At 43.0% G+C, this 23,259-nt stretch overlaps 1 protein-coding gene across 1 annotated transcript; it reads right to left on the bottom strand.

The window, feature by feature from the left end:
* Nucleotides 1–1,079: 1,079 nt before the first annotated feature.
* On the bottom strand, nt 1,080–22,857 carry BEST3 (bestrophin 3). The gene is made up of 10 exons (XM_054843100.1): nt 22,721–22,857; nt 18,787–18,956; nt 17,002–17,096; nt 16,194–16,427; nt 10,731–10,885; nt 9,953–10,030; nt 9,396–9,548; nt 5,837–5,917; nt 4,330–4,481; nt 1,080–1,989 (listed from the first exon to the last, which is right to left on the bottom strand). The coding sequence occupies exons 2-10, from the start codon at nt 18,936–18,938 to the stop codon at nt 1,080–1,082; spliced, it is 2,010 nt and encodes a 669-aa protein (XP_054699075.1). The 5' UTR covers nt 18,939–18,956; nt 22,721–22,857.
* Nucleotides 22,858–23,259: the final 402 nt, after the last annotated feature.

Raw genomic sequence — 23,259 nt, forward strand, 5'->3', positions numbered from 1 at the left:
AGTAGCTGAAAGGCCAGGTTGCTACCAGGACATTTAGGGAGATGACTTGGCCACCCCTGGAGCAGCAGGAGCCACTCAATGATGGCTTGGGTTTGGGTTAATGGAGAAAGTGTGTGGTACGTCTGGGCAGCATGGGAACAAGGGAGGGGGGAAGGAAGCGGAGAGCAATGTTTGCTAGCAGCCCTCGGCCATTTGGTTGTCTCCCTGGGATGACTGCAGCTTGTGTGCTTCCAGCTGAAGATCTCTGCAAGAGTGGAGCCCTAAGCTTAGTTGCCCCTACAGCTCCATCACCTCTTGACAGAGTGCCACAGCCCTGTCATCACTAGGGAGGCCACCTGGAAATGGCATTTTAGAATAAACAGCCACTAGGTACACCACATACATGCTCCAAGGAGCAGAGACCAAGGATTAGACCTCCTATGCCCAGGTCATCAGAAGTTTTGCCTCTTTCATTTTTCTTAATGAAGTTAAGCATTTAATCCTTTTATTTTTCCACTCTGTAGTGGCATATCTTCTGCAGGAGTGGGGCAGGCTCTTGCCCCACACAAATGAGGAGCCTGATTTTTCAAGTGATCTGCTGGTCAGTGAGAGATGGTGGGATGAATCTCTCCACGCTGAGGAGGTAATTGAGCCCACACCTCCCCTTCTAGCCACTTGGGTAGAAACCAAAACTGTTGGTGGGTCTTACAAGGATGTCATGGACCTTAATCTGAAGGTAGCAGTGTTCAGGGTGGATCCAAAGTGGACAGAGCCACCTCTGCTTTTCAGAAAACGTTAGTGTTTCCTCTAGGTGAGCCTACACAGCTCACTGCCATGTGCGCTGGCTGGTTTGCATCCACTCCTGAGACTCCCAGTTCTTCCCATAAATGTTTTCCCGATAGGGTCACAGATTTCAAGCCAATTTCAGATTTAAAGCGTGTCACCACAATGCCACCTATTTAGGTGCCCAAATCCTCTGTTGGATCTTGCTCAGGACTTGTCTGAGCATTGTGTCTGCCCTTCTGCACTTTCAGCAAATCTGTGTGAGAACCATTTTCAAGAGAAGATGAGAAGTTCCATCAAATGCAAGGGAAGCACGGTCAAAGTTTTCTTTCACTTTTCTCATTAGAAAATTCTACTATGGCTGTTTCTTTACTATCCAGGTTTTCCCATAAGTGCTGCATCTCAAACGTCTCTGGAGCAGCAGCAGCAGCAGTAACATTTTTTCCATCACTAAAGGTCCTTTGTTGTGAAGTTGTCCCAGAATCTGTTAAAGGCGGTGCAGCGTCAGCATTTGACGCTGTAGCATGACTGTGGAAGCTTGGTAAACTCCATCGCTGAAGGTTTTTCTCATGATCTGTTATGAAACCAGCTATGTTACTACTATGGGGTTCATGTTTGGGCTCCCCTATCACAGTGGGAAGTGACTGATGCACCTCAGAGCCTGTGAGGTATGTAGTCATTTCTGGGGGGAAAAAAGGATGGTCCAGAAGAGTCACATTTGCCTCAGTTAGTCTCCTTTGGAGCTTTTCTTCTGGCATGCTTGCAGTGTGCTCTGCTTGCAGATCTGGTTTGCCCAGCACAGGCAGTGCTTTCTCCTCAGCTTCAGAGACAATGACCTCAGGAACTGGCTTGTTTGTCTCGGATGAGGTGTCACTGTCACCAAACTGTGCCTCGTTCCTTGAGGTTTCAGTTATGGGTCCTAGATCTCTGCTACTATGAAGTCTGTTACCTCTATCAACTCCTTCATGTTTCTTCTTGAAGCTGGAAGTAGAGTGTCTCCCTCTTGTGTGCATTTCCTGCAACCGTCTGATGTGCCCCTTTTCATCTGCTGGGAAAAACACGGAATTCTCACTTGTCTGCCGACTGTAGCGCCGGTGAGCCGGGGACGAAGGGCCCTCATGGACGCTGAGAAATCTCTTGACTCTTCTCAGCACTGAGTGCTGTCGTCGGTGTTTCTCCTCTTCCCAGGGCCACTCCTCCCCGTAGAGGAATTCGGTATCAGCCAACCTGCCAAATAAAGACACAAATAGGTGTCACTTACACATAGGAAACGTGTGGTCTGCATGCACATATGTCCTGCTGTCTCAGCAGGAAGACACGGGAACCAAGGTTCTCGTGTGTCCCCAGGAAGGGCATGAAAGGGGTGAGGGTGCCAGGAAATAGTGCCTCTGCTTTTGGACCTGCCAGATCACACAGAAAGCTCTCCACATGCACGTTGGGAGGGCAATCTGCCAGGCATCTGGCACCATTTCATATTTGGGCTGCAGCCCTCTGTGGCAGCTCCACATGGTTAGGTTTGTGCTTAGGGTGAAGGAAAGGGGAGATAGAAACCCTGCTCGGTGCTGTAGATACTTTTTCAGGACAATCCGTTAGGCAAAAATAAAAAAGCTACTCCTGGAAGCTGAGTGTGATGGTTTCAAAAAATGCTGGAATTACTCAAATGGCCAAATCACACTTACTTCTGGGGCACAACAGTGTGCCTGAAAGTCCCACCTGTACCTGGTACTCTTCTCCTGCCCAGCCTTGGTGGCTCATGAGAACAACTATTGCTGCGTCTGCCAGGCAATTCAGTACACATTACTGACTCAGTGCACCCCATAAGACAAGCCAAACTGGCCCAGTTACCTGTCCTAAGGGCAAGGACGGCAAAGGGACTCAGGCCAAATCTGAGGCGAGGAGCACAGGGAGGCAATACCAACCCAGAGGGACAGAGGAACTTCATCCAACATTTGTGAAGATCATGGAATCACAGAATAATTTGGGCTGGAAGAGGGGCCTTTAAATGTCATCTAGTCCAACCCCTCCTGCAATGAGCAGGGACATCTTCCACTAGATCAGGTTGCTCAGAGCCCCGTCCAACCCAACCCTGAATGTTTCCAGGGATGGGGCATCTACCACCTCTCTGGGCAACCTGTTCCAGATGTTGGCTTGAGGGGACTGGAGAAGACTTTGGATTTGGGCTCAAGTTTTATATATTTGCTTTGGACTGGGATGAATCTTTAGACATTGTTTTTGAAGTCTGCATCAGAACTGCCCAGTTTTTTGAGAGAGATGAACAGAGAAACAGTTCAGAGGAGAAAATAATTAATAAAAAAGTCAACACATCAGAGCTGTTTGCATTTCACAGGGGCTAAGGTGGAGCTATTTTTCATTCACTTCCCCCTTCATTTTTTGTGTGAAGTGCTTCTTATTAAAAAAATATTTGCAGACTTAATAATGTTTTCTCTTTGCCATTTTCGCCCTACAAATTGCAGTAAAATAAATTATATTCTATGAGGTTTTCTTCTTTACTTTTTTACTTTCTTCTTTTTGGCCATTTTATAGTTTTTTCCAGAAAGAAATAAATTCTGGAAAGGCTGTGTGTGATAAAAGGAACGCATATAAATCATTGTTCTTTGTAGTAGAATGCATGCAAAAATAGAAAAATAAGAGGAATAAAAATGAGAAAACACCAATTTCCAGGCCAAATGAAGCAAAAAATTAAGCATGTTTTTATTTTGATAAAGGCTGGAAAATTTCTGAGAAATTGAAAACTTCTTGAGATAAGTTTTAAAGTTAAAAAAATGGCTACTATAAAGTTTTAAAAAAGATTTTCAGATAAAAATGTCTATTTACCCTGGTATTTGTTCAGGCATGGTGGTATTTACACTTACTGACCTGTTCTATATTACAGCATGTCACAAGTGTTGAAACTCAGCAGCTTCTAAACTAACTGGCCTATCACTGATTTCTCATATAGATCCTGACAACACGGGGCAATCCTATATCCTGTATATATTTCTTTACAACGACGGTTCCTGTGTTGATCTCTGCAAATAACTCCTCTTCTTTATACCTTCACAAAATCTGACCGCTCCAACTTCCATGCCTAGATTATTAGTCAATGAAAAGTCATACAATGTTTAAGATCATTTCTTGCTTATCTTCACAGACATCTGCACTGATTTTAGCCAGCATCTGCTAACTAAACAAGCAAAGGAATAGCTATTTTGTGAACTTGGGGATGTATGAAGAAGGTGCAGTAAATAAAGAATTATTAAGAAAAGTCACTGTCTTCAGGTGCCATCCTGTGCTCAGAGCCTATCAACAAACCCTCCCTGCAAACATACTCTATTTATTAATTATACTATTTAAGCTACGGGTGCACAGTATGAGCACATGGACCACTGGAGACATCATCCCACCAACCCCAGCCTGTCCACTCCCTCCTAACATTATTTCTCATCTCCATCTTCCCCGCTCGCAGTATTGTCACAGCCCGCAGCCCTGCGCTGACTGTCCGTCAGTCAAGGTGGGCTGTAGGGGTGGCGATCCTTCTGATGGCATTAAGGACCTTTAGTCACTCACCCCATTTCAATAGTCGATCCAAGGAACGAAGGAATACAGTAATCAGCAGCTGCTTTTGTGTAGGGCGGCCGGGCAGAGGAATCGTTCCAATAAATATCTTTCTCCAGCCTTGGTAAGTTCATGTGCATCTCATCCACCGCCAGAAGTGAGACCTTAGATTTTTTTGGTACAAATCATGTCACTTTCAATATAGTACAGTATATGAAATAATCTGCTTTGTACTCCCTGGGTCAACATCTTTTTCAGAAACCCTTTGAAGTAAGCTGTGTATGCTAGCCTGGGCATTGGGAAGAGACTCAGTGGTATAAAATATACCCCCTATACCCTCCTATACTCATGAGAGCATAAATTTTATTGCAACTTGCATCTTCTATGCTGCAAAGGTATTTGTGTCAAACTGAAGTCCTTTCCTCACCCATGATGTGGTTAAATGGACATATGATCCTCCATGTGCTATAGGAAGTCTATGTAGAGTTTTAGTTGTGCTCCTTGAACTGTCCAGAAGCCAAGAAGCTTTCTGATAGGCTTTGTCCACATTTTAACACATGCAGAACCAAATATGTGACTGTCCTGTTCTAGGCCCTTCCAATATACTTTATACAAAGGGCTCTGCAGCACTGTTGCATGAGTACCCTGAAGTGGTGTTAAGCCAGAGAGCATCTCTGGCAGCGTGAAGACTTTTCCCGCTCCTGCACGTACCTGCATTGCGTGCTTTGCTTAATATGCTGGTTTGCTTTCCCTGCCCTTGCTCCCTCTAACACCTGGGCTCTGCTTCACAGCCTCCATGGTCCCCAGCACACGGGGGGGGTCCGACAGCAGCCCAGCCCTACGCTTGGTGCTACCTGCAAGGGGAGCAGCGGGTGCCCCGGGACCTCCCCGTGCCTTTGGGCTTCTTCATGGCACAACAGACCGGGGCCGTTTGGGAATCAGGAGTAACTGCGATAAATGCTTCCCCCAGCCATCTCACAGCTCCTGCCACTGAGGACACTGCATCCTGTGCTGACCGCAGATGCTCCTCTGCTGACCACAGCATTACACCATGAATCATGGTATGGGCCCTGCTTATTAGTTCAGGGACCTACTTGGTCTTGTTGGTATCTTCACTGCAATTTTATTTTTTTTAAAGGAAGATTCACATACAATATTGTAATCTCTGGACATTCAAATTAGCAAAATGTGTTCTTATCTCTCTGGGAATAGATGGCTTTTGGATTTTGCAGGATTGACCTACATTACGTGTTTTTCCAAGCGTAAAGTGAGCTTATAGTTTGAGGTCAGCTGTTTGCATGTTTAGTCAGGCATCAAGAAATGCCAACTACCAAAATCAGGATGCATTAGCTTGTAAAAATAAAATCTGAGGATCACAGCCATAGGTACTCCTTCAGGGAAAGAATTTGTTTTAATGACACTTGTTACCCTTAATTTGTACCTCGACATAAGAAACAGGATTAAATGTAATGATAGTCTATGGTATGGTAAAGCTGCAAGAAGAAATAACAACAGCAACCTGTAAATTTCTATCGATGCACCAGTTAGTTTCAAAATCATCATCATCTTCTCCAAATGGATTGATAAGTTGTTCAGCGACCTGAAAGGAAAATGAGACAGTGAATAGAGGCTGGCATGCCATGTCAGGACTGCTGCTGCAGAGAAAATAGGATCTGAATTTTTCTCTCTCTCCCTGCCTGTCACTCGCAATCATAGCATGAGCTCCCATCTGATGGTTTTGCCAGCCTAGCGAAGGAACAGCTTGCCTTCCCTATAGATTCATACCTCCGTGCCTCATTGGTGCTGTCAATCATGATTGTCGGCACTGGACTACTGGGAATTGAGACATGTCTGGGCCGCGGTAATTGTCACATAAGATAGCAATTACCTTTCCTTACTGTTGTCTTGGGCTGATTTAAATGAATGGGTTAGCAGCCAGAAGCTCTGTTATTGCATTATGGTCTTCGATACACTACCAGCCTATTGGGTCAGTATTCCCGAGTCCTGCAGCTGGAGTCTGCCAGAGGGAATACAGCTCATCTCTTTAGCTCAGCCCGCAGCCCCTGCTTCTCTATCGGGGGTGATGCTGATGGCGTCTCTCTGAAGCTTTGCTGGAAAAGCAGCCCACCGAGACTTGACCTGAGTGGATGCCATGCATCATGCTAGCCAAAGCCAAGAGACAGGATCTGAGTTTGTTCTTTAATTCAGCCTGCTGGTTTGGGTTTCTGTACATGAAGTGATTAAAACTGCAAGGGAGAAGCCCATGCTGTGGAGGAGACAACTGACCAGTGAGCTCAGGCACCTTTGTGGTGAGGCACCTTACTCAGGGAACTGGGCTGGGAAAGGAAATCTCTCTAGCTGCCCACAGCCTTATCCAGTCCTGCTTCCACCAAAGGAATAAATAAATGGAAAAAACCGCAGAGACTGCCCCCCCATCCCCATGATCAGCAAAGTACATTGTGGGGAGAAAACTCATAGCTGCTGGGGAACAACAAAAAAAGATAAAATAGGAAATTTTTTTTTAAAAGTTTTAGGAAATTCAGACTGCTTCTCTATTTCTCAGTTCCTTGGTACACTGAGGTTAAATATCCTCTCCCCTTCATGCTTTTCTCTTTCTGCTTGTCTTTTTCAGCCTCAGTTTTGAAGCTGATCGTGTTCTTGCTGACCCTCCCAAGCCTTCCTGGTGGTCACCAGGGCCACGCACAGGAGCAGTGGCCAGGTCCTTGGTTTAATGTGGATATGGGTGAAGTGACTGTATGATTAAACAGCCCTGCTCATGAACCTTGCTATGGATGGCTATGATCTAAATAACTATTATAAGTAAGGCAGTCACTCCCTGGCTATTTATTCCTACGTGCCTCTAGGTTGTACCAGTGGGTAAGCACTTGCTGACTCTCCCAGGCCAGCGGTGGAAGACAACAAATGAAGTGCTGAGCAGACTAACATGACAAAAACACCCGTAAAGCAGGAGGAACAAAAAAGAGACGGGATACCTCTGCTCACACTCATTGGCCTGCCCTGTGGCATTAAATTTTGGGCATAGCTATGGAAGTGCTGCGATAGGAATGAGCTAGAACGCAGACTGCATTGTGGCTCTCCAGGGAAGACACTGGATCAGCTCGGTGTAAACCGGGGGATCACCGCCCAAAAATCCACTGTAAAACCTGTCACATGAGCTAAAAAAAGTGAGCAGGGCTGGGACAGAGGGAACAGCAGTGGTGGCCTTTTGCTTGGCTGACCTGGTCCTGGCATGTGAGATATGCCTTTATTCTCCAGAAAGGAATGTAATGCTGGACAACTAAGCCCTGTATTTGGAGAGTCCATCTATCCCTGTAATGAAAATGGGGATTTAGAAGTGTCTCACATGGTAGGAAACTTTGCTCCTGTATTGTAGGTATAACAAACCAGGCCCGAGGCCAAGGAATGAGCTCAGTTTAGCCATCATTTCTGAGGAATTGCCAAGTTACTGGAAGTCAATATCTCAGGGGCCTTTCTGCAGCCTGGCAGCCAAAGCCCAATGCACTCAGCAGGAAACCGGTTGTAACCTTCAAGACAGAAATATCCTGACTGGAGGGCACTGCAGGTTCGGACAAACCTCCGGACTGAGGGAGCACTGCCGATATTAAATTTGCTTTTCAAAACTGCTTCTCCTCCCTTTCATTTCCTTATGCAGAAGGTTTTTCAGTTACAATGGCATCTCGTACCTGCCATAGCCAGGAGTTGGCTGGAAGCCCTGAGCATAACTGGAAGAGATGCTACTGACAGCCTTGGGTGCCAATGAAAGGGAAACCATTCCCCGCTTTGGGAACACTGGCAGGGTGGTCAAGAGGAACAGTTTACAGTTTTGTAAGCCACTTGGAAGACATTGCCCAGAGATAAAGCCTCACATTTCTGCAGGAGCAGCGTGCTCTCCCTGCCGTGCAAGCTTCCTCTCCTCTCCTCTCCTCTCCTCTCCTCTCCTCTCCTCTCCTCTCCTCTCCTCTCCTCTCCTCTCCTCTCCTCTCCTCTCCTCTCCTCTCCTTTCTCTCTCCCGCTCCCCTCCAGGCTGGTCCCTACGCTGCAAACCCCTTTTCCCTTGATTTCCTAGGACACAGGGCTAGAGCAGCTTGCCCTGCATGCACTTTACTTCCCCCCCGCAATCTGCCAGCTCAGTGTGCTGCCTTCTCTACTCTGCCCTTTGGAGTTGGCTGTGGGAAGGGGGCTCTAAAATTCCCCAATTTTGTGCAATTTATATTCTAACAGAAAACTTAGCTCTAAGTTTCCAGCCGTGATTAATAATCCCAAAAGGAAATCTTAATGCACATAGACCCTAATGTACCAATTTGCTTTTTATTTGAAACATTCTTTCGGTTAGTCTACCTTGATACTCACTGCAGAGGAGAGATCTGCCGTGAGGTATGTGGCTTAATTACTCAACTATCAGATCGATGGCGTTATGTTAACCGACCAGGCATCAATGGGCTGATGGGTAGCATCCAATTCCTTCTATAACTCTTCTTTTTAATGAATGTTTTTACGCGGTGGGGTTGTAGCCAATATTGGCTGTCACTGTTTGATAGCCCTCTGGAACTGGAGACCTTTAATTGCCTGCATCTGATTAAGTTAACAGCAGATACTAAAGGCTGGCTTTGATCATAAGAAGAAAGTATGATTCAGTCCCTTTCAGCCCATGCCAGGTCTGCAGCAATATTTCCCCATCGCACAGTGGAGGTTTTTTTTTTTTTTTTTTTAATCTTTCATCTGTCATTTTATAATGACTTATAAGTTCTGGGACCCAGTTTTGCTGGAGTAATACTTCCTTGGGGAGTTGTGGCTGCACTGGTCCTACTATGTGGGCTCTTTCAGGTTCCTGACCGTTTCTTACTGTAAGATCTGGCAGGTAGAATTAAAAATGTATTGGATTATGTTTATTTATGACCACAGGACACTTTGGGCTCAATTCGGCCTTGCTATAACTCCATTAATCTTCGGTGATTTTACAGTGTGCCACAAATCTGACACCTTGACTTCAGCTCTGACACCTTCACCAGCTCCCCTAGGGAGGGTTCCCCCATGACCTTTCCAGAAAGCTAGTTTACCTTGAGCCATCCTGCGTAGAAGAAGAACTGTAACAGTGTGAAGATTGGAATGTAAAGATCTAAGTCATGTCCCTGATACCCTTGGTCAGTATCCAAAAATTGGCGCCCTATCAGGCAGGCAAAGAAAAAAGTATAGACTGCGAGAGTAACAACCTGCAAAGAACAAAACTTCTTTGAAATTGTGCAATCATACAATATCTCATGCATAAGGCAACACATACCCAAAGGCCTCTGACTGCCTTTTGCCATATAATTTATGAATCTGTAGGGAGGTATTACAAATAGAGAGGCCACAGGAATAATTATAGCCAGGAAGAAGACCCAGGAAACATAAAAACATTTTAGTGCTTCCCTCCCCTCTCCCAAATTATGCGAGGCCTTCAAAACATCTCCGCATTAAATATGACTTAAATAGTTAGCCAGGCGCCCATAGTCCTGTAGGGGTCAACGAGTGCTCAACAGCTCAGAGACTCTGGTTGAATCTATGGATGTTGTGCACCAAACTCCCCTTATATGGACATTTTTATCAAATTTTGTAAAGGGTAATGTCTCCGTACCTGAGTGTAGACCAGTGGAATTCCAACCCAGTCATAACCAAACAAAAGACTACACCAAGACCGGTACTTATTCATCTCCTGCAAGGGGGAAAAAAAAAAGAAGAAAAAACCAACCCCCAACAAAGTAAAATTGCATGAAGTTCAATTCTAAATGATAAACATCTTGCTACAATTCATTTTTGCACATGTAAAAAGACAGGGAGATAAGAAAGCATAGTATATATAAATTGATATCACAATTATATCCAGCACCCCATTGTCATGTTTGAATAATTATTTAGTTTATGGAGTTGGAATGCTTAGTATAGTACATATTTATTCACAAATTATCTTTTGTTTCTATCTTATCTACAGTCTAGTGACACACAAAAGAGAATATATTATATCACAAAAAGATGTTTGACCATTTAATGAAATATTCAGGGAGATTATCTTCCCTGAAACTGATATTAAAATCTTCCAAACGTCAAATTATTCTCATTTTTTTCCCTGCAGCAATGGAAGAAGTATGAATTTACAGTGATGTTACAATAATTTTTTACTCCTCAATTTGTTGCTTCAGTTAATATCTTCTTAGTCATATAAATACAATCCCAGCCACCTGCTGCTGTATGTGCTTGAGTGTACATCGGTACACAGAGAATAGTGGTATAAATCTTGAGTAATATCATTTAGATGACAGTGGAGAGTTCTGTGCACTAAATCAAATTATACAAGTGAAAAGCTACCGCATAGCAATTTCAGATTAGTTTTCTGTAGATTTACTTTTTGTACTTACGTTCATCAGTGTCTGCAGATCTACACTGTCTCGAATTCTTCCCTCTTTTCGTGCCTTCGATGCCAAATTTCCAAACCATACAAATGGAACCCAGTATTTAAGGTGGGGAGACTTAAGGTCATCAAAAATTTTTCTTTCATATCTTGTCATAAAACCTATTTACATAAAATAAAGACTTCATTTATTCTGTGCAGTCAGTCAGTGCAACTGGAGTTATAAATTTTGAATATGTTTGAATCTGTTTATGTGATATTTGCATAGAACTATGCAAAACACTATTTTATAATTCTAACTAGTAGCCTCCTCCTTCTTATTTTATTTTCTTTTTTTTTTTTTTTAGTTTTTTTGCCAGGATAGATCTTGCTTGAAACAACTTCTTTTTGCAATAACTTCCTACGCAAAATCCCTCTTGATCAATATATGCAATAATTTGCTATTAACTGTGTTCTCATACCTAACTGCTGACATATTGTAGATACATATAATACCAAGAATTGTACAGATTACCATCTAGTTTCATATTCTGCTTTCAGAAAAACAAGGAACGGGAGGTATCAGTTAAGAAACTATCACTTTTCAGCAATGATGGCTTTTAGCAGCATCTCAACATATGTTATAAGGGCAGTTACGTGACCTTCTGATTCTGATAATTTTTTGGTAAATCTGCAAAGCAGTGAGCAAGCAACAGAGGATACAAGCGCGTGCATGAAAACAGAGAGCGTGCCTTCTGCCAGCGAAATACTTCCCTGCCAGATTGCGTTTCATGTTTTCTTTGGGGTTAGGAAGGCGTGCAAAGAGATGGAAAAGGAATCGTGCACAGAAATCCCGCTGCTAGTGGGACGCTGGGCCAGATGCCATGCTGCGGGGCTGCAGGCTGAAGCTGCTCTCTGCTTGGCGATTTGCCTCGCCGGGGGTGCCGGGAAGGTAGTGAGTTACCTGCAGAGTTCTCCTGGCTTTGTGAAGCCCTGTGTCCCCCGGCTGCAAGCAAGGCCAAGGTCAGATCGCGGGGGAGCCAGGGCTGTGCGGGACAAAACCTGCAGCAGAGCAGCTCGCTGCCTGGGACTGGCATGGGAGCAGCTGGTTTTTGGAGCAGCACCTCCACCCCCTTAGGCTTCGTGGGTAAGAAAGCTCTGCACTGCTGTCCTCCTTCCCCCCAGCTTTTGAGAAGAACAACCTCAGAAAATTCATGAGGGGGAACTTGACGTTTTCCTTAGTCCAAATCCTGGATTTTTCTGGGATTGGAGCAATCTTCAGGTCAGGGGGATCTTAGATTTTGTTCAGGTGTGTGTGTCAGCTGCCAGGGTGGGTCTAAAGCTTCTTTCGTTGTGTTGACATTAGCTCCAAAACAGGACAAAGTTAATAACATAGCTGCCCCAAAATGAGGGGCTCAGCCAATTTATTACAAGTTTGAGTGCTGAAAATTCAGTAAGGGAACTGAGAATAGACAGGAATTTTTTTCTAGTCTCCAACTAGCAACTAAGAATTAGGCCATTGTTATTAACATTGCTAATGATACATGAAGCAGCAAAAGAATAAATATACACAAACTCAGTTGTGTTTTGTATAAAAATGTGAATAAGGTAAAAGTAGATTTGTTAAACATGGCGACCTTCTTAAATATTATGATGTTGGGGAAAATGTCACTGTTGTGCAGTTGCAACAAGTGAACACATGAGGTATGAAATACTGTAACTACCGAGAAGGAACACAAGGACAGGGCAGAAAATTCTGTGGAAGAGGAAAAGTTGAGCAGCAAGACGCAGTACTCCTGCAGTACCCTCAAATCTGAGAACAGAATAAGATACAGCTTTTAAAAGGTCCCTGGGCAGTTTGCAGCCAGCTCTCATCATCTACTGCACAGAAATAATCAGGCAACCAGACAAACTGACCTGCTCGTCAGGAGTCCTGACTCCTAAAGTCAGTCTTTCAGGCTGCCTTTGATTTTTGGCTGGCCAGCCTGCTCATTACGGGACAGGAAAAGATGTTTCTATCAGGCTGAAACAGGCAGACAGAATATCAGAAAATTGACAGTCTGGAGTAAACACTGGATGCAAGACACTTGAGAGGCTCTGGGAAGTCATTATCTGAGGGTGTCCCAAGGATCAGTTCAGCTCTCCATCAAACCTGGATACCTTTTAGTTCAGAAAAGCTCAACAAAGCCTTGTTCTTTTAACAATAACATTCAAATTGCCATTATTTTTAAAGTTAAGGTGGTTATGTTTCTATTAATTAAATATTCTCCTTGATAGATATTAATAAGGCCCAGTATTCTTCTCACAGACAATATTAAACAAGTCTGGATTGCTCTTACTGCTGGTGAAGGTTATGGCAGTGCAAACAATATGCAGTTCAGAACCTCCTGCTATTATTGCAGCAGTAAAGAAACACTTTATATTCCATCAAATACAGGGGAGGATATCAAATCTCAGTTATTAAAATTAAATGGTTTCTAAATATGATCATACTATTTTTATTCAAGAGTATTCAAAGCATTAACTGAGGAACTCTCTGAACAAGAACTCTGGTTTTGACAAGCACTGGAAGACTGGAGCAGCTCCAGAAAACCGAAAATATTTGCAAATACTGTGCCAAGATCTTGAAAAGGATGATCTAAGGAATGACAGGGCACTGAATCCTTGTGAAAGCATGAAAAGCTTGACATGGGATACAATCAGTAGGAATTAAAGGACACTAATGTGAACAGTATCAGCCACAGTGATCTTATGGGAAAATTATTGACGAGAACACAAGCCTGGCTGGATAAAGTCACTCGTAGTCTCCCTCAAGTGAATCAAGGAATATTCAGTTCTCCCATCAAAACTGAATGGTTTGAGACAAAACTGGTTCAGGGCACACACATTAAATACTCTGAAGACTAGTGGTTGGAGAAGAAGGAACTGAGCAGCGGTCATCTCATCTCCAGAGTGCGCTAACTATGGCCAAGCAGATAAAAGTTTCACTTTCTGCTTCTGTTGGAAAGAATTTAGGTACTTCGTTCCAGTGGAGGGTTTGGGACTGCGACGTTCAGCCATTCCTAGGTATTCATGTAGTTGGGCTCACACCTCAAGTTTCTCTTCCTCATTTTCTATCAGCTGTTCTGGGCTGCTCTCTGCCCAGCTGCTGACTCAGTACTCATGTGTTTTGAGACTCATGTTCTTGAGCATCCAACTTCCCTCTTGTGCCTTGCAGCCAACAGGATTGGTACGCTCAGGACTGCTGCTAGGCATTTGGCGCTTACAGCATACGTACCGCAGTACTCAGCATCATAACGTCATGAATCTACATGCATCTACTGCCTACAACTCCATAAAGAAGGCTAAAAAATGAAAGAGATTAGGAAGCAGTTAGGAGGAAGATCCAGCACTGAAGACCGTCCCTTGTAGGGAGAGACTACAGAAGGTGAAGCTTCTAAGTTTATTCAAGCCGTTACGCACTCTGCTATTTGAGAGAAAATGGTGTTTTCATCTAATTAGAAAAAGAACAGCCCAAACCAATTACAAAATACACTGACTAGAAGATGACTCTATGCAAGTTCAGACTGAGAATAAAATTTCACTTTTCAACAGCGAGTTCATCATTGTGAATGTCAGTTCACCTAGGATGTGGTGTAGTCTCCATTATCCTCAGCTGAATTTTAAATCAGGGCTGGTTATATTCCTAGAAGCTATTATAGCTCAGTTATTGCAACATGATAAAGGATGTTGTGAGTAAGCTTTTTATGCCTTGTGTTATGGATGACTCAGACTAGATTATCATGATACTGCTCTCAGATTTAAAATCTGTGAATTTAAGCAGTTTATTTGCCGAAAAGAGAAACGTGTAGCAATAGTTACGCTGCGGCAGTTCTCCGTTTGATAGCGAAATGCAAAATCGGCACAAGTTGTTTCAATGATGACTGCGCTTTAAGTATCAGATTCAGCCACTCGCATTCATATCAAATGCTGCACTCCCATGCAGTCTGATGTGTAATGCCATAGGGAGCTAGGGAGGGGATAACTGCAGAGTACTACCTTAATCACTGGATGTTAATAGGAGCAAAACATACCCCCAAGCGCTCAGTACTGCATCAACAAAAATTCTGTGGCACAATATGCATTAAAACCTACAGAATAACTACTGAAATCCACAGAGCTGACTACACTATCAATACTTAGTTATACAGTTTCTAGGAGAATATTTTCCACTGTTAAAAAAACCCAAACAACCAAAACTTGTTTTCCAGTCTACAATTTTTGTACAACGCTGCAACATTTTGTCTCTTTTGGAACAGATTGTCTTTAGCAATAGGAAGGCAGAGCTGGATTAGCCTGCTGGAAATGTTGTAATTTTCCAGTGCGTACGAGAAGCAGATTGCTGGGGAGAGCGACAGAAGCTTCCTTGACCTCTCACGGGCTCAGGTAAACAGTTTTGTGGCACAGCACAAGGAAGACAATTTCAAAATCCAACTGAATCCAACATAAATGATTTTTTTTCTGTAAGACCAGTGCGTTCTGTATTTTGCCTGATTTTTTTTTTTTAATAGCCAAAGCTTCTCACACATATTTGAAATGTGTATATGTATATACACGCTGCATATTTTAACTTGCTACAACTTTGCTTACTAATCTCTGCCAAGGAAATAATTTTAAGAAATGCAAGACGTTCAGTAAAGAATGTATGACTTTTCCCGTTTGGAACAGATGCCCACATCTCTGCCCTGGTGTCCTACCCCTGACACTGACCACGCTAGTCATCACACCTTGCCTTTAAGTACTCATTGGTCGGTCCTTCATAGACAGGGAAAGTCTTACATGATTGAACTCTCTTCCCCATCATCACACTCACTGTGTTATCAAAACAAACAGAAAATAAAGACACGCTTAATACTGAGTGTATTTATCCCTGAAGAACTAAGCTTAAGGTGAGGTTGTAAATCTGAAGAAAAAATCCTTGGGGTTGGGGTTTTTTAAGATTATCACAACACTTAAAATGTGCAGTCTACTTAAATTCAGATAAAGCTGTACTTGGGAAGTGCCTGCAGAGATCAGTCTCTGATACACGAGACAAAGTTATATCCCAGACATCAAGGTAATACCATATAACAAGTCACCATTCCTACTGCATCATACTATATCACAACTACATTATTTTTCACGCTTTGGAGAATGTTGTGCCTGCTCCATATACCTGGGTGTTTGGGACAGGCCTATTGCCTCCATGATGTCTGAAAGCAGATCACTCAAGAATCTCAAGCTCATTTGATTTCTACAGTGTCTCTAGATGAAGACTTCAAGAGCATTAAAGATGCACACTTAAGGGCACGTCATTTAAGCGACTGACAAAAACGTGGTAGCTTTGGCGTGGGTTAGTATGAGGCACACATGGGGCCAAAGAGGAAAGAAAAAATGATCCTGGCTCCTTCCCTTCCTGTGCCCCCACCACTGAGGGAAAGGACAGAAATTTTGGGCAGGAGGACTCCAGTACCTGCTCCTACCACGTGGTCCATGGTGGGGAACCTTTTGTACACGGCTGTGCTCACGGAGCGAAAGATCAGCAGAGATGTCAAATTCACATAACGCATGAGAGTCCTCCTTAACAAGCGCCCATATTCATCTCTGCCCTGGACACAGCTAGAGATGAGGAACATCAGACGATCTGGCCACGGCAAGTTCACAAACTGGTTCCACCAGCGATTCACCACCAAAGTAACGTAGAAACCTGGGGGTTAGAAGGAAAAAAAAAAAGTCTAGGGCCTATCAGGATTTCTGTTTAGGTTACTTTGATTTAGTTTGCAGAGTGTTATCCATATCACTAAGCTGCTCTATTTCCCAGAATAAATGCAGTAAGTTGCGTCAAAACCCAGGATGCACGCAATGCTAATTATTTAATAGACACTGCAACTTAATGGCCCATTACAGCTGAGTATCTCATACTCATGAACTTCCAAACTTCCTCTTCTGTAGTAAACCTTGAGTGGACTTAGTGCTTTGAAAGATCAGGCACAATGTATAAGTGTTTGTGGGCCCTATATATACACACACATACACACACACACATACACATATATGTATGTATGGAAACTTTACTCTTTTGTTGGTATATTAAGAACACGACCATAAATGCCAAAAGAGACTTGAATTTAAGGAGACCTGTTGGAAGCTGATGATTTTATTGTGAGCCTCTAACCTCCCATATGCCCCTCAGCTCTGAAATGCTTCCATGCACAGACATTCACAAAACGCCTGAAAAGAGACAGCATTGGAGAATAATTTCACATGTAACCGGTACTTACCAAGCACAAAAGTTACTGGGATTTGTTCAGCATATTTGTCACAGTAAATCGATAATTTCTCAAAGAACCGTTTTTGGCTACCTGTAAGAAAAAATCTGCAGCAAAAATAAAATGTATCTGTCCTTTCATAATACTCTGGCACTAACTACAAAGTGCAAATTGTATAAATAATCAGGTATGTGCAATCAGGAGCAGCCCTGTCTAATGTCTTCAAGTGAATTCTTAAAGCACTGAACACTTCTGGCATGTAATAAAGAAGCCGGGGGAGAAGACAATATTATTCTCTGGTCTTTGCAGTTTTCTCATGACTAATTTGACTGGCACTACTAATTAGGATCAATACACCTGGAGAATGAGCTTGCTATCTCCTACAGACCAAAGCCAATAGTAAGCCATAAGTCTGTAGGTAGAGCTTGCTCTTGTTTTTTGGAGGGCTACTTAATAAAAATGCTCAGGTCTGCTTGAATTGCAAAAGGTTACCAGTCTCTAATTGCTCTTATTTGAAAATGCTACGTTGGTGCGGCAGTTTTTACTCTTACTCCTATGAAATTTCCCTTTTCCACAAGATTAAAAACACAACAACAGTGAGGAAAATATTCACCAAATGATAGAAAATGAGTGGAGCATGGCAGCTTCTGCCCATGCAGAAAGGTATCTAATAAAATACAAGTTAAATATAAACAATTATTTTATTTGTAATGACTATTACAGTTTTTCTTTGATTTCATATAAAAGGAATACATGACAAATATTTGGTGGGTTTTGCTTACAATTGTGCAGTAAAAACTGCAGTGCATATAGAAAGCTTTCCATGGTATATTTACCATGGTCTTTAATTGCCTAATATTTCAGTAAAACTAGATTCATTTAAATAAATGTGTGACTCTGATGTTTCTCTACATATTAATGCCGTAATCTTCTTTCTGAGTTTACAGATATAGATTACTGAACATTTTGGAAAATTAGTGATTAATCACAGACAAACTGAAGCTCATTTTCTCCTTGCTGCACATAAAAAGCAACCACTGAGGTCTAATTACAGATCAAGGTAAGAGCTGAATCATGATTTTGATACCTCTGTGTAGTGTACTTCATCAGTTAAAAGTTTCACTGTACTAATTGATGCATTGCATCTGACATATAGGTATTTAATTCACACCTTGGTGGAAGAAGCAACTCCTTCTAATGTGACTGTCCCAGGTGCTGGGTGACACAAAGGTAATAACTACGTCTGATTTCCATGAAAGCTTGGCCCTCTGCAAGCTTAAAAATAAAATTTGCCATGCCATCCTAGCTTTAAGCAAAACTTTGCTTTTCCTGACTATATAACCTGGCTCTCAAATTATTACCTTTCAGGGTTGTTAAAGAAATTACTGCTGAGCAACTGAAGACACAATTCTGCAAGTAGAACAAAAGGTCTATACTTTTCATTTAAAGCAGAGAGGCACGCTCGGCGCCACCGACTCGACATCGGAACGATAAAATCTGTATAACATAGGCTAGCTATGGGTGTTTATTTAGCCTAACTTCAGTAGGACAGTTGCTCAAAGCTGGGCTGAAAGTAGAATCAGCTGAATACGATAGACAGTATTTTATTTATACCCTATGTACTTTCTCTGGAACGTTAAAATAAATGTGGAAAGGAAAGGACATTAGAAAAGGTCCAAGGAAAAGACAATAACTATGCAGTAGCCTCCCGCCCCAACTCTCATTCTTCAGCCTAACATTATGAAGTGTGAAACTTCAGTATAACATTTAATGAGACGTGAATTGGAAAGAGTGTACCTGTATAATACACTTATCGCTGTGTAAAGAGTAGCAAAAACAATAAATTCTCTGTACAGCAATTTGTAGATGCTGCCTTTCCACTTTAGGAGTAATCTGTGAAATCCAAAGAAAGTGGCATTTGCTACTTTGCTGGAGTAAGTGACTGTCATCGTCTTGGCAGGCTGCGCCTAGAAACAGTAGAAGAGAAGCAGGAAACCAACAACATTTTAGACAGCGTATCCTAACCTGAATGCACCCTTGTATAGACAGATACATACACATATACACGCACATATTCACATATAATAGTATATGTATACATAAATACATGCTGTGTGCGTTTATATATATATGCAGAGAAAAATAAAAAAAATCTTGCAGTTACAAGCCCCGTTGAGACCTGCAGATTGATTGATGCAAGGCTGTATTCGGGCTTTACCTCAAAGGCCACCCAAAAGCAACAGCTAGCACCGAATGCGGCCACCTGCCTGGGTGGCAGCGGCAGGGACACGTTACACCTCTGAAGCCTCTGCTTACTCCCAGTTTGCTCCAGTCCAGTGTGAGCAAAGAAAAGGAAGTAAATTTACCTGGATTTTTTTTTTCAAAACTCTGTCAGCACTCCAGCAACAGAAGTAAAGCTAAATGTCACAAATGCACTTTCCTCCCCAGCCAGTATTTTTAGCTGGCTTTGGTAATTATACTCATCTAAACCCAAATGAGGTTTGGAGACTGCCTCTTTCATTAACAGTTACGACAGCAGCTGAGATCAGCTGGGGAACCCTGTTATTTCTCGTCTTGGCAGCTAGACGTACTCATCAATAGTTCAGCATTGCATGGCCACGCACAAAAAGCCCCAGGGTTGCTCAGGTAGGCAACGTGCCACACTGTGTAATTAAAACAGTACTAAAAGTATACAGATAAATATTTTACACTGGTTTTGTTAATTGCTTACCCAGTGTAGGGAGATGCTAGAGGAACTTTTATATGCTCACTAAAAAAAACCTAACTCCAAATGTGGATGAAAGCAGTTTTATACAGCATGCATGAAAGGGAGTAGCTAAGGCAAGCACAAAGCCTCAGGGTAGTTATTGTATATCATAAATATGATTCTTGCCTATATTTTCTTGATGCCAGTGTAGGTCATTTACTCTCAGGAAAAAGAAAAGTGAACTCACAGTTAATAGATGGCTTGATAGTATTTTATGCAACTTGGCTCTGTCTCTGATGCAGAGCATAAAGTAAGCCATTAAAATTCAGCTGTAAAAGTGCCACTTTTTCTTTTAGTCACCAAGGGAATCAGCAGGGAAAAGACACCATAAGCCTTCTATTGCTGACAGACTGTCTCTTCTCGTCTGCAGAATGGCTGCTCGAGATTTGCCAGCGTGGGCTTGAAGATTTTTTTGGTGTGTTTGTTTTTTTTAAATAAGATTCATGGGTTTTATTCCTTAGCATCCAAATGATAGTTTTCCTGTTTCTGAGACTTGGCACATGCCTTTAAATTTTTTGTTCTTGTTGTTGAACTCCAGAAAGTTCAATTCGGGAGCCAAACTGGCTGACTGGCATGCAGAAATGCAGTCCTGTCTGCTAAAAAGACTGTGGTCAGGATGCAACGCTTAAGAAGATGGAAGCAGCGATTTCCATTCTCCAGCAGATATAGGGCTTTATGAACAATGGGAGAAACCTGTGGCTAGGCTATAGAGGAGGAATGGGGTACAAAAATACTCTTAACCATACACTGAGTTTCCTGGGATCACTGTAAAAGGCTTTAGTCCTTGCCCATTAATGCTAGGGAGTATGTGTGTTCAAGCCATATCATCGAGAAGTGTCTCTCTATCACTAATATCCAATTTGCAATGGAAACCTCCAGTTGGACTGCCTGCGAGTGAGGACTTAGATCTAAGTGAGGTCTTATATCTAGCAAAGATACCTGATAATGTGAGGGCTTATAGCCTGGCGGGAACCCAGACCCCCAGCGTAACACGGTGCAACGATTAGAAGACGAAGTTAGACAAATGCAGTCCAAAGTAAAACATAAATCGCTATCTGTGGGGGCAACCACATATGGAAACAGGGGACTGGATGGATGCCCTGTGGTTTAGGATCTTTAAGACGAGAGCATATAGTGTGACAAAAGAGGACCTTCAGGAAGAATTCACAAAGCCGGGACATACAGGGCTGGGGCTGAGTGGCTCTGGTGGTGTCACCAGGTATCTGGGCATCTCTGAAACTTTCTGTTCAGTCTCTTCTGTCCTGGGCTACGGAGGAAGCAAGGTTGCCTGTAGCACCTCATGGCATCTGCAGCTCTGCAGGTAGGCAGTGATTTAGCGTCAAATCCACGGCTCAGTTTCTGCACATGAGGTTCAGGAAGGAGTCGTCCTCCCAGGCATCAGTGACTGAATGGTGCCAGAAATTGGCCACTAGCTGAGCTGGACAAAATGGGTCCACCTTCTCTACGGAGCTGCAGCAAGGCCTAGTGGATGGGGTTTGACCACAACTGCGGAGCTGTAATGATAATAGGATTCAGGATTAAGAATGTTTCCCCCAACATTAGAGTGGGATAGGAGAGTTTTCTCCAGGAAGTGCAATTTGCCTGATTGATACGAGCAACTATATTTCACCTGATCGGATTCCAGCCGTCTCTCTTAGCACTTTACTCGATGCCCTTGACTCTGAATAGAAACTCTTTGAATTATCTTGGGAGGCACTGGACGTCCGCAGCTTTTTCTTTCTGCCTCTGAAATGGGGCAAATAAAAGTGGGACTGTTACAGCAATTTCAGGCTTTGGTGCCTTGGTCTCCTTGCCTTGCCTTGCCCGCGAGGCACTGTGTTTTAGCTTCCTGCTAAGCAAATGCTTTATTGAACATTTATCATCGGGTTCATATACAGATTTCAGAGTAATATAGTGTAATGTCCTAAAATATACAGTAGCTCAGATTAAGGTGATCTAAGAACCCTTTAGACTACACGAAATTATGAAAGACAGCTAAGCGTCTGATTAGATTTCACACCATAGCAAACACAGATTTAAACCCGCCCTTGTGTTTTTTCCTCCGGGAACAACCAGAACCACTTGCGTACAGCCCCCCACCAACGGGAAGTTTTGGCGTAAAGCCTTGCACTGGGTCTGGTTCTTGCACAGTGGTCCCAAGCTCTTGGTTCACAGGCGGCATGTTGACCCAGAGTCTTTCCAACATTACTTACGGTCACAGGAAATTAAAAAGCTAAAACTGAGACAGACAGGAAGAGCAAAGCATAATGATGCCCCCCAGCACATTCCTGCCTGAGCGCTGTTTTGGTCTGGGCCACAGAAGGACAGAGAGCGTACGATTAGATACCACAGGAACTGGTGTCATGAAAGATTTTCCTATTAATTGTGTTGCCCTCAACTTCATTAGCATATAGAGGGCTAGGCTATCTGCTAGTACGGATTTGCGAGTTTTGAAGACATAACACAAGTTATACCCATTTTATGCCTGCAGAGACTTCGGCTCATAGCTGTGACACTGCTTTTCCTTTTGTTCAGCGTTTGTTCCCTCTTTCTCAAGCACAAACTTTCTCAAGCACAGGCTGAAATGTGAGTTATATATTATTCTACTTTTGCTAAGATCATCAGAAGCCTTTAGGCATAAACACCTAAAAATAAAAGACTTTTTTTTCCCCCTACTAATATTGAGCCCAACTGTAAATGCGATTTTTGCCTGGCTGAGAATTTCAGGATGCATTAGGTTTCAGAGAGAAACCACAGTAAAAAATAACAGCCATCAGTGTTTCCTAACTGACCCTGAAAGGCACGTTACAGAATGTATAAATAAATAGTGCCTCTGCACAGACCTACCCCTTGTCATGGTATCACCGTATTCCTTGGTTTCTGGCATAGTAGAGAAAGTGAGCGAGAGAGGTTCAAGTTAAGACAACTGCAAAAGCACAGTAAGCGCACGCTATATCCACTGACCTGCTATTTAGATTCGGCAATCCAAGCCCAAAGGCAAATCCTGGACCCTTCCTCTTTCTCAGATGTCCCAAACAAAGTCCCCTTTAAGTCCGTAATAGTCACCTTGCTCTTCCCTTAACCTGAAGCAAGGGGTTGCTGCTGCCGAGCCCCAGGAGGAGTGGACTGACAAGAACAGGGGTTAAAATGTCTTTCCACTTCTGGAAGTCTGTTTTTGCCAAGTACTCTGTCCTGTCAGTTACGGAGGGAACAAACGCAAGCAGCAGCAGCAGCAGCAGCTGCTGATCTTGCTCTTTTCTAGTCTATAATTATAACGCCACTTGCCATCGGAAGGACCCCTTTCATTTGAATGAAGAATCTTGCGACAGTTTGGCTGGCACCTCCAATTTTCTACATTTTATTTCCTGTCCCCAAAAGGGGGTGGATAAGAAGGGAGCATTTTTCTCTGAGACTTCTCTTGAAAAGCGTGATCTCTCTGAGCCAGCCCTGCGAAGACACATCGGTGAGTAGCACTGACTACATCTAAATGGGAAGTGCAGAGA

The sequence above is a fragment of the Grus americana genome, chromosome 1, assembly GCF_028858705.1.
Source record: "Grus americana isolate bGruAme1 chromosome 1, bGruAme1.mat, whole genome shotgun sequence".
Classification (NCBI taxonomy): Eukaryota; Metazoa; Chordata; class Aves; order Gruiformes; family Gruidae; genus Grus; species Grus americana.

Excerpts from the sequence above, each read along its gene's own strand:
- BEST3 (XM_054843100.1), bottom strand. The coding sequence starts at position 18,938 with ATGACAGTCACTTACTCCAGCAAAGTAGCAAATGCCACTTTCTTTGGA. Across the intron at positions 17,097-18,786 it reads GCGATAAGTGTATTATACAG|ATTTTTTCTTACAGGTAGCC; the intron begins GTACACTCTTTC and ends TTTTTGCTGCAG. Across the intron at positions 5,918-9,395 it reads TCTACGCAGGATGGCTCAAG|GTCGCTGAACAACTTATCAA; the intron begins GTAAACTAGCTT and ends TTTTCCTTTCAG.